We start from the raw sequence: 11,576 nt of genomic DNA on the forward strand, positions 1-11,576 counted from the left end.
ACATTTGCGTTTTATAAAAAGCGAGAGAGGCGAGGGAGAGAATAAAAATGACGAGCGAGATTCACCTAGAGAGACAAACTGTTAACCATTTACTATGAGATACAATTAAATTAAACTATATTTATAACATTTAATTTGAAATAATAGTTTGATATTATATACCATTTTGCGAAGAAAAAAAGGCAAATTGAAAGGGAAGTAGTATTAGAAATGAGGTTCACCCAATTACTAGAATAGAGTTGACAAGTTAATACGTATTTACTTCAGTCAGTGCATCTATTTCTCCCCCAATTCCCTAACAGCGCCGATATCAATCAATCTTCTCCCATTCTCTGTGAGCTCGAGCTCCGCTGAGAACGAAGATGCAGGCCATCACGAGAAAACTAGGGCACCAATCTTTGAAACATCATTCGCCTGCCATTTCATCATTCAAGTCTCTCTATCCTCTTTCTGATGATCACTGTATGTAGCTTATGCATTTCTAGGGCAACTCAAGTTTTTTTTCCTTTTCCCCCTCTACAATGTCGTGATCTCTTATCGGATTGTGTTCTTATTTTGTTTATGTTTTTGTTATTTCAGACTATGGTTATCTTACTCCGCGCTACGCATCTAACCTTGCCACCGGGGGTGCGGGACCTCTAATTCGTAAGGGAACTGGAGGAAGATCATCCGTTAGGTAAATGGGTTATTTCAAAATTTGTTCTTTTTCCTTGAAAATCTTGTTTCACAGTCGTGTAAGATGGTACCCAACTCGTTGAGATAATGGTTTGGTTAAATTGGTACTTTTTCCAATTAGGTTTTGAATTTGCCAGTGTTGGGATTTGATCTCTAGATTAAGAGAACTCTTTATATTAGAAGTCAAGTAATTAGTAATTGGAATAAAATGGGCCTGGATAGAGCAAAATGAGTAGAGAGATTTTATATAGCTGCCTAACTAGTTTGGGATTGAGGGTAGGGTGATAATTGTTTAATCTTGTACTGTTCCACTAAATTTGATATGTCATTTTAGTTTCTTAATACTGTGTGAGTGTAATTCAAAGTTGTGTTCTTTTTGCTTATTGGTTGGCCTGGTGCTTCTGGTGCTCTTTATTTTAAATATCTACACGATGAGTCATAGTTTTTGTTCATTTTTTGTTTCTTTTTTATGTGTGCAACTTGAATTATGTATTTTTTGAATTTATATGGTTTTTGAATCTGTTGTTTGTCAGTGGAATCGTCGCTACAGTCTTTGGAGCTACTGGATTTCTTGGGCGTTATGTTGTACAACAGCTTGGTAACGTTCTAATGACCTTCTCCTTTTTCCTGTACTTACTATACCAACAAAGTTAAAGAATTCTTGAGGTAAATGGTACTTGTTTTCTGTTTTTTGGGGATCTCAGCTAAAATGGGCAGTCAAGTCTTGGTTCCTTTCCGTGGATCTGAGGATTCTCCTCGTCATCTTAAGTTGATGGGTGACTTAGGACAGGTATGTTAACAGCTGTGCTCCCCTAGTCAACCTTACTTTACTTTATTGTGATCTGATTTATTGTTATTTTCTGATGTCTTTGAGCTTCTCTTAAACAAAGACATGAGTTATGAAAGCATTCTTATTTTTATGGGGGTACTACCTCTCTTTGTTTATTTTGCCTAGATTGTTCCTATGAAATACAATCCCCGCGATGAAAATTCAGTTAAGGCAGTGATGGCTAAAGCTAATGTTGTGATCAATCTCATTGGTATGCCTTCTACCATTTTTAATCAGTGATCCATAAAGATATCTTTACAACTATTGTCGGTAAAACTTTCTGGTTTCCAGGAAGGGATTATGAGACGAGAAATTACAGCTTTGATGAAGTCAACCTCCATATGGCTGAACAGCTTGCAATGGTAGGTTCTGCTGTTATATTGCCTTTTGCTTTACCTAGATTAGTTAAATATAAACTGAAATAATCTGTCTTAATCTTGAAGTTCAAAAAGCAAAAGCTTTGTCTCAATCTTGATATTTCATCCGGTGCATTATTGGGGTTATTCTGTTTCTTTTCTTTTGATAATTAAGATGTTGTCCAATGTGTCAACTTGTGATTTACGATACCGAGGACAATCTAAAGTTAATGCATAAACTTATTACAAGTCATTCTGTGGTTTTCTGAGGATTGTATCATATGTGTTTCTCTTTATTGAACATGTGGTTCTCAGTGTTGTTCATCTTAACCATTATTCTCAGTGTTGTTTACCTGAGTTTTGGTTTCACTTGGAGAGCCTACCAACTTTTTGTATGTCATTGTGCATATAACTGATTCAAATGTGCATATAACTGATTCAAAAAGATAAACTTCCGTGTGAATGAATGTGCAGACTGAGAGTGCGTTTACCTATCTGCCTTTTTTGCTATTTTGTGCAAAATGAGGCTTCTTTCAACCTAGATAAGAACATGAATTTTCATTTAGTTACATTTAATTGGTGGGATTGCATCATAGGAGTATTCTGGGGCTGATAAGAGTGATTGTGATATAAGCTTTGCCTAGGGGCCAATGAAGTTGGTTGAGAACCATTTGGTCTCAAGTTCAAATCTTGGCAGTAGCAGAAGTGCATAAACACTTGGTGATTTCTTCCAATATGTCCAAGTCTTGGTGGATAGAGTTACCTAATACCTATGTCCTATAGGAGGTAGCAGGTACACCATGCAATCGGTTGAGGTGCTCGCAAGCTACCGAGATACTCCAATTACACTACCATTTCATGAAAACAATTCTTTGGTATTATCCTTTCATAAAAGAAACTAAAAACAATCTGTAAGATATGTATACAGAAATTTGTTGATTATTTTATTTCAACTGGAATAAGAGTTCCCTCTATCCACTTTATCCCTCTATCCTGATTCCTGTCTATCAAGTTTACAATATTCAATCCTTAGCCGAGTCTCTCGGCTGCCAGGTAGCTTCGCTACCTACTAAATACCTTCGAGTGCCACTGGGAGCTGAGAACAAAGAATTGGAAGTCTGGAATGAAGTGCTGGAAAGATGTGAAAAGAAGCTTGCAAGATGGAAGAGTCAAATATTTACCCCTTGGAGAGAGGTTGACACTTGTTAAATCCGTGTTCAATGGCCTTCCCACTTATATGATGAGTCTATATCCAATACCTTAAAGCATTGAAAAGAGAATCAATCAAGGGTACAACATGGTGAAGTCCTAACACTCAACAAAAAACAAGGGGGCCTAGGTATAAAGAATCTCAGCAAACAGAATGTATGCCTACTGCAAAATGGTTATGGAGATTTTGCATAGAAGATATGGCTCTGTGGAGAAGGTTCATCACAAAAAATATCGGCTGCTCAATTAATGGACAATTGAGGCAGCTTTGGATACTTTTGGATGTAGTGTATGGAAAACCATCAGAAGATTATGCACACAATTCAATCTCAATATTTCATTTAGAGTGGGAGATGGAGTGAAGATTGATTTTTGGAATGAGCTCTGGAAGTAGCACTTTTTTTTTTTTTTGACAAAAGAGAGGTACTTTCCCTCAATTATACATCATTAGCCTTCAAAAGAATGTCACTCTCTCTCAGGTTTAGGGTGGAACCTAATTTTTAGTAGATTTTTGAATGACTTGAAATTGATAGAGTAGCAGGCCTGCTTTAAGTATTAAACTCTTTTTCAGGTATCCCATATGGGGCCAGACAAATGAGGTTGGAGTCTCAATAGTAGAGGACTTTTTACAGTAAAATCTTGCTAATGGAAGATGAACAGTCCATCTTTGACATATATTAGGCCCTGGAAAATTTGGAAAGTCAGAAACCCACTGAAAGTTTCTTGGTTTGCTTGGCTTGTGATTAGAAGAGCCTGTCTAACTCATGAAGTGTTACGAAGAAGAGGTTTACAAATTTGCTGAAGGTGTTTTATGTGTGACTAGGAAACAGAGGTAAATAGTCATTTGTTTCTACACTGCAAAGCAACTGCAAATTTGTGGAACACGTTCTTATGTATTTTGAAGTAAGTTGGGTAATGCTTAAATCCACCCTGGAGCTACTCAATAGTTGGAAAGGAATTGGAAGAAGAGGGCAGAGAAAAGATTGGTGGATGAGCATTCCAATTTGTATGACTTCATGGAAGGAGAGAAATACAGATGCTTTGAAGGCAAAAGCTGCTACGCACAGAATATCAAAATGAAATGCCTTGACCTCTCTCTTTTTTGGTGCTAGTAGAATATGGTAGGGAGGTAGCAACTCTAGTTGATTTCATAGGCAAATTATTAAGCTTTTTAGTTTTTGTGAAGGATGTTTCCCACCCGTTGTGGGTTGTAAGTGCCTCACCACATCATCCTTTTGATGATGATATTTTGCGAATACAAAGTTACTTACTCAAATAATAGACCAAACCAACTAATTTTAAGAAAATCCAATTCGATTCGGTTGGTTTGTTAAAAATGATTTGCCACTCTTTATAATTTTATAAACAGAGCACAAAGTTTGTCCCAAAAAGTAAATACACCTCGGTGCCCTCATAGTTTGCCACCGTTTTACTTGCAATATTTTTTGTTAGAGTAGAGGAGGGCATGAGTAATAGCTTATGATCTATGAGAATGTAAATAAGGAAAAGAAGAAATTGTAAGGGTTACATATGCCCTCCAGCCCCTTTAACTTAAATCACATTTACTTTGCTTCTGGTTGTACGAAGCAACACAAGTATGAAGGATTAAATGCTTTACGTGGAAAGTAGACTAACCATTCCCTTGCCTCACCCCCTTATTTATCAACTATAGAATAGTTTCAATAATATTGAATATCATGATCGTTTACAAATCCTGACATATGTTGTAATTTTACACCCTTAGTTTTCAAATTGAAATTCGTGCATGTTCACATGACGCCCTAAATGGGTTGGAGAGTATGGGCTTCTCTTAGAATAGATGTCTGCATCAATCTATTGCCACTGCTGTGACCAACCAATGGTACTGCTGAAATATCGTGGCATTAATTTTCACGTCAAATGGTGTAGTGATTCTTTTCTTTTTGTCAGCTTTGTTTCTACAGTACGATGCTTTGAAGTTTGGACCAAAGAAGAGTGGTTAAGACATAACATGTAGTCTGGTTTTAAGTACTGGCAGTAACAAAAACAAGAAAATTACTTGAGTATGTTTCTAGTTGCATTTAATGATCTGCAACATTCACCTTCATCTGCCATTTCTTTGAAGTAGCTTATGATGATTATTTTGTCTACAGTAATATGTAGTTCCTATGTCTGCAATGTTTCTTGTTGCATATAATGATTTGTGCTACTCATTGAAGTCGTTAACAATTGGTATTTATCTGTACTAAAATGTAATTCCTGTGTCGGCAGATTGCCAAAGAGCATGGTGGTATCATGAGATTTATTCAAGTTTCAAGCTTGGGGGCATCTCCTGCATCCTCATCTAGACTGCTCAGAGCCAAAGCTGCAGGGGAAGAAGCTGTTACACGTGAACTTCCTGAGGTGAAACATGAAATTATGCTCTTAGCCCGTCACCCCCCTCCCCCCAAAGAAAAAACAAGAAGAAAATAAACATTTATATACCAGACGGTGCTGTTATGAAGGCTCATTTTTGAGGCACATTTAATTCAGTTAAAGCCTGGTTGTTTGCTTCGCCTCATCTAAGTGTCACTTTAGTGTAGGTGCAAAGACATGCACCTCATCAGCCATGGGAATCTGTCTTTAGGAAGGCTGTCCTAGACAACAAAATAGTTAGTAGACGGACACATCAATTATTATAAAAACATAGCATTTTTAGCGCAGAGAAATAAAATATTGAAAACTAGAAACTAGTTCCGAAAATCACCAAACTATATCTTTTCATAACAAGTTAACAACAACATGCCCGTTGTGATCCTATGAGGGGGTCTAAGGAGGGTTGAATGTATGCGAATCTTACCCCTACCTTTTTGGGGGTACAAAGACTGTTTTCATCTAATAAATTTTTTTAGATGGGTTTAAAACTTGACTGACATGATGTTACCTTCATATATTTAGCTCAATTATAATTATTCCACTTCTCTCACCTCAATAGTTATTATTTCTGTTTGTGGTTATTTATTTTTTTCCGTGTCTGTATGTATATAAAATGTTATGCTAGCCTATTTTACCCTCTGCTACGATCTGTCAAACTTATCATTAGTAATACTTCTTACTTACCATTTCTACACCATGAGGCCAAACGGGAATGAAGGACTCAGGATTGCAGTAAATGGTAGAAATACGAATAATAGAATGAAATCTAAAGTCAAAACTGCAAGACAATACAACAACATACCCAGTCAAAATAGAATTCTATAAGTAGCATAACTTAGATTACAACAATTACAAGAGAAAAATTCCAGAAAAAATTATGTTCAAATTATGAAAAGGATAAAGAGATTGTAGATCTCCGAGATCGGAAGGGAGTTTGAAGGCAATAGTGACTTAGCGAGGTTGGTTCTGAAGACCAGTGGGGTAGTGTAACAACCGGGCATGTGGATGAGGTGAAGCACTTTTGGTCGATAACAATGCCACCAACCTTGTGGCTTTTGGACGGAGATGTCATCACAGTGAGATGCTGGGTGTAGGGGTTTGAAGCAGACCATGGGGAAGCAGGAAGGAAGAAGTAAGGAGAAAAAATATTTGGAAGAAGTTTGTAGTTTCTTTTTGTTACACTCACTAGGTTTCAGTTTGTATAGAAGATTCGGTGTTTGGTGAGTTCTCTACTTTTTGGTGTACTTCTTCAGTACGGGATTCTTCTTACATCAATTAAATTATTTGTTTCATATAAGAAGGTACAGAAAGTGAAAAACGGCTTGACTGTCTAACACACACTCCTATTTATCTCTTTCCATATTGTCACTAGAGTGCTAAAGAAGTTACTTCCACGTGCTACTTCTGTGTCTATTCATTCTACTGTCTGGCCTTGCTAACAAGTCCTTAGCATTGCCTGAAACCCAACATACTTCTCCACACCTTGCACCATAACTGAATACACAACTGGGCAATGTGATAATAGGTAAATTTTCTTTATCTTTGTTATCTTTTTTATAAAGTTTTTCTGGCTAAATTTGGTTCAGCAAACCACTTAGAAGCTTTATCTGTATGGATGCCATGTGTTGCTTCGTTAAGTTTGAGCTCTTCAAGCTACAATATCCTTACTACAATCTCAAGTGATTTAACTTATTTTCTATTGGATAAAGTTGCTGATCTACTCACTCATCTGCAGGCAACCATATTGCGACCAGCAGTGATGATCGGTACAGAAGATAGAATTCTGAATCCATGGGCATTCTTTGCAAAGAAATATGGTTTTCTCCCTCTAATCGGAGGTGGTTCAACAAAGTACGTCTCTGGACAATTTATTATGTCATTTTGGTCGAAACTTAATGGAGCTTTTACCATTCATGTTCTTACGAGTGCTTTTGCAGAATTCAACCTGTATTCGTTGCTGATGTTGCTTCTGCAATTGTTTCTTCTTTGAAAGACAATGGCACCAGCATGGGAAAAGTTTATGAACTTGGTGGCCCAGATATTTACACTATGCATGATTTGGTCTGCTCTATTGTCCTCTTTTCTTACTGCTTCTCCCGTTCTTTAGTATGTTATCCTTGTAAATTAAATTGTGTAATGAAGTCCTACATCATATTTTGCAACAGGCAGAGCTCATGTTTGATATGATCCGTGAATGGCCACGCTATGTGAATGTTCCTTTCCCTATTGCTAAGGCAAGTGTTTATATTGATGGTTCCCTATGTCTCAATAACATTCTATTCATCGTTATTTATATGCGCTAACCACGTTTTGGAACAAGTTTGCTTCTATATTTACTTGTGTTTTAAGTTACCATTATCAAAAAAAAATATTTACTTGTATGTTTCTTCTCGTGAGTAGATTTATTTGTTACATTAGGTGTCCTATTTTTGGTTTATGGAAGTTTAGGATTTGTTGCTACTGAGGATGAGAATGTTGTACACTTTGTAATTAAGTGTACTATCTTACCTCTTTTGTGGCATGTTAGGTTTGTCCATCCACTCTACGTAGTAAAATATTTATACAATATAAGAAGAGATGCCCCCAGGGCTTTGTTCTAGTAGTAAGACTGCTAAACATGATGGTGTGGACAGAGGATTAGGTGCATGTTTGAAGAATTCAATCAAAAACAAAACCTGGTATTCAATTGGTGAGGGCTTGAGAAATAGACCCATTATTAACCAAAGATCAAACTTTGTTCAAGTTGGCCCTCATAGATTTTCTCGGTTTATTAAGATCTAAAAATCAGATAAAGCATATATGTTAGATTCTCCATTACTGATCAAATGTAATGGATCTGATAATTTTTCAAAAACATGAGATAAATCAGAATCAATTTGACTACAAAACTCAAGTAACATGTACCCGATGGAATAGTCTATTGTGTGCAAGCTTGGCTTGAACACCACCGTTATTCAAAAAAGTTGATTATAATAATGTAACAATAATATTAGAGTTCATAGATTCTTCGCTTACAAGATAGGAGCTTATTATGGTGGAGACCTTCTTTTTATGTTGGTATAGAAGGGTTCAAGCTCTGTAATTATCCTGGCACTAGCTTAGAGCAAGGCTTCTAATTTTGTGATATAATACAAAAAGCATGCCTCATCTTTCGTATCATACCCTCTTATGATTTTTGCACGACATTGGTTTATGTATGTTGTCAACCTGAGGAAACATGTATTGGGTCATGGTGCATGGTGCAGTGGTACTGGCATGGTGTTTCGGTATACCGGTGCCTAGTGCATCATTTTACCTGTTCCAGAAAAATGTGCCACATGTTATTTATTGCGAATCAAGCTTTATGAGTCCCAATGCTAAGCCATCTCTGGTTGAAAGTATATGTCATGCTTTTGTTTGGGAAATAATAGTTTTCCTTCATTGTAATGGTTGTTAAGGCACATATAATTGTTGCAGGATAGTGTTGACAGATTTCCAGAGCCAAAGGAACTAATGCTATTCTATTTTATTTTCCTCTCTTCCTTTTGTTGTATCTTCCAGTTTGTAAATTGTGGACATCTTTTCCTCCTCAGCATTCTTCATTAAATTTCAACTTAACTAATAGTTTGTACAGAACGGGAAAAATCATATTCTCATTAGGCTGGTTCATTTTCGTCGCTCAACTGGTTATCTTGAGGAGGGAGGAGAATGTAGTAAGATCTTCAATTAAAAGCCGATAGAGTATTTTTCTGTATCTGATTTTAATTGTTGAAGTTGTGGGTGTGTTCCTGCTCTCATGTTTTAACTTTGTTGTGCTAATTTGGTCGTCATTGGCATTCAACAACATGTGCCCGGTGGAGGTCCTAGTTCTGTTCTTGGATGGAACTTCGATGAACTTGGTCTATAAGAACTGATTAGTCCTTGCTTTGGAATCCTAAATGAATCATTCAGAGCTCCTATTTCTAGTCCATTCTGTGTTCTTTTAGTAGTTTAATTGTAGATTTTTTTTTTCTGTATTTCCGGAGTATGAGTGAGTTCAGTATAGTATAGGGATCCCCTTGCAGATGAAAAGTTGTGTTACATATTTACCTTTTGGAGTTGACATTTTTGGTTTCAGGCTATTGCATCTCCTCGAGAATTTTTGCTCAACAAAGTACCAACTCCAATGCCTGTCCCTACAATATTTAATCTGGATGCGGTTAAAGCCTTGGCCACGGACAACGTTGTGTCAAAAGATGGTTTGCCTCATCTTATTTAATGTTTGACTTTCTGTTGGCCATCTCATTCGTACACATCCTCACGTTTCAATTTGTGGTTATTTTTCAGCTTTGACTTTTGAAGATCTAGGGCTTGCGCCACACAAGGTGAAGGGATATCCAGTTGAATTTCTTATCCAGTATCGTAAAGGTGGACCAAATTATGGATCAACAGTTAGTGAAAAAATGTCTCCTGAATCTTATCCATGAGGTTCAGTGGTCTAAGCATGAACACAATTTGGATCTTATTTAAAAGGTCGGTACAAGTAGTTGCTTCCATTATTTTCCATGTGACAAGTTCCTTTCTCAACTGAAAAGTGTTATTCTAACTACGTTGTAAACATTTATTGATCATTATATTGTCACCAGTTCATTTCAGCTTCTTTACAATATTTCTGGAGTACAGCCGTGTTCAGCCAGACAAACAGGAAAAAATAAATTCTAAGGGAGTTTTTCAGTAAATGAATGTTGTGTGATGCTGAGACCTATACTCCTTTCCCGGAAGAGTTGACTATAATTTTGGTGCTTGTTGCACCGTTGTCTCAACGAGACGAATTGTATTTTCTTCAGAGTTAACTTCTCTGTTCTCCCTTTGTATTTCACCCAAGTAGTGACCAAGAAAAAGTGGAACATGATTGTAGTGTCAGGGGAACAACTTAATCATTAGCGTTCTATTTGGTTCATATATTTCGTTTTAGTCTCCTAAATAAGGTAACAAAGTACCCATTCTACTCTATATTTGCTTATAGTACTTGCCTTCTTCACCCGTTTAAATGCCCACGGAGGTGCTTTACAATGCCAATGATGTCTTTCTGGTTTACATTTATTTTTTGATGGGCATTTCTTATTCAGTATTATGTGTTTAGCAACTAAACGTTTTATGTGGACCTAAGATAATTCATACTTAATACCTTTAGCATGTATTCTTAAATTTTACACTGAATGGTGACCTGGAAGAAAGTAGTTTAATTGTGTGAATCAAGTTATACTTTTCTTGTAGATGCAGGTAACCTCTTTTTAATTCTTCTGATATAAATAGTCTAAAATGAGTGAGCACTCTCTTCTGCAAAGTAGAGACATTAACTACCTCTTCCCATTCATCAAAAAAATGTCACCGGAAAACAGACATGGACAATTTGAACATGTCAACTTGGAAGGAAAGAACGTTGGTGCATCAATGATTGCACGTCGTGGTGGTTGTTCCGGTGAATCACATGAATGTTGCTGCATAAACATCTACATTAGCAACAACATTCAGGGTGTCAACAACTCCATTCTTTTAGGAAGCAAAGTGAAGATGGGAGATCCAGGTGTATCCTTTTCCATGAAAGATGTGAGATTTCAGAGAGGGAAGATGGGGTCCAAGAAGATAAAGGGTACACATCTAAAATTCATCTGGATGTTGCTATTCACTGTAGTTGCAGTCTTGTTAGTGAGTGTCATATGAGTAGCCATGTGAGCCAAGTGTCGGTAAGGCATAGATCTAGTGTGGGTTTTGTGGACTTAATTCAACTCATCACTTTAACTCAATATTGAATGTGTCTCACTTGTAGGCCTCTTAGGTGGTACTGAAAATCAGTCAACAACAGAGCCTTTTAAGTTACCATGTGTTCATGCCTTCTTTTATGGTTTTTTTGGGAATAGGATCTGGTTTCTGTCTCTTTCCTTGTATTGAAACTTGAAATATTTAGGAAAGAGAAATTGTTTGTTTATGATGGATGATCAATGGATGAATCATCCATGTTAATGAGTAATTGGCCTTTGTGTGTAACAAAAAAAAAATATACGTGGCTCATATCATCAGGATGAGCCCAAAAATTTCGGTGGTAGAGAAGACAAGGGTTGGTGTGTCATGTGTGGACTTTGATGGAGCTAAAA

General features: G+C 36.7%; 1 protein-coding gene across 2 annotated transcripts; it reads left to right on the forward strand.

The window, feature by feature from the left end:
* The first annotated feature begins 210 nt into the window (after nt 1–210).
* Nucleotides 211–10,518, forward strand: LOC107031382 (NADH dehydrogenase [ubiquinone] 1 alpha subcomplex subunit 9, mitochondrial). 2 transcript variants are annotated; one of them, XM_015232728.2, is made up of 13 exons: nt 211–462; nt 580–676; nt 1,209–1,273; nt 1,380–1,465; nt 1,631–1,715; nt 1,796–1,866; nt 5,320–5,451; nt 7,199–7,314; nt 7,401–7,524; nt 7,629–7,697; nt 9,560–9,680; nt 9,769–9,954; nt 10,068–10,518. In XM_015232728.2, the coding sequence occupies exons 1-12, from the start codon at nt 363–365 to the stop codon at nt 9,906–9,908; spliced, it is 1,206 nt and encodes a 401-aa protein (XP_015088214.1). In that variant the 5' UTR covers nt 211–362; the 3' UTR covers nt 9,909–9,954; nt 10,068–10,518. The 2 variants fall into 2 exon arrangements, with proteins under 2 accessions (XP_015088214.1, XP_027767502.1); XM_027911701.1 differs by having other exon boundaries at nt 10,078–10,518.
* The last annotated feature ends 1,058 nt before the right edge of the window (nt 10,519–11,576 follow it).

This window comes from Solanum pennellii, chromosome 9, assembly GCF_001406875.1.
Source record: "Solanum pennellii chromosome 9, SPENNV200".
Taxonomy (NCBI): Eukaryota; Viridiplantae; Streptophyta; class Magnoliopsida; order Solanales; family Solanaceae; genus Solanum; species Solanum pennellii.

Coding starts and splice junctions, on each gene's coding strand:
- LOC107031382 (XM_015232728.2), top strand. CDS start 363: ATGCAGGCCATCACGAGAAAACTAGGGCACCAATCTTTGAAACATCAT. Junction 677..1,208: donor GGAGGAAGATCATCCGTTAG/GTAAATGGGTTA, acceptor GTTGTTTGTCAG/TGGAATCGTCGCTACAGTCT. Junction 7,525..7,628: donor TTTACACTATGCATGATTTG/GTCTGCTCTATT, acceptor ATTTTGCAACAG/GCAGAGCTCATGTTTGATAT.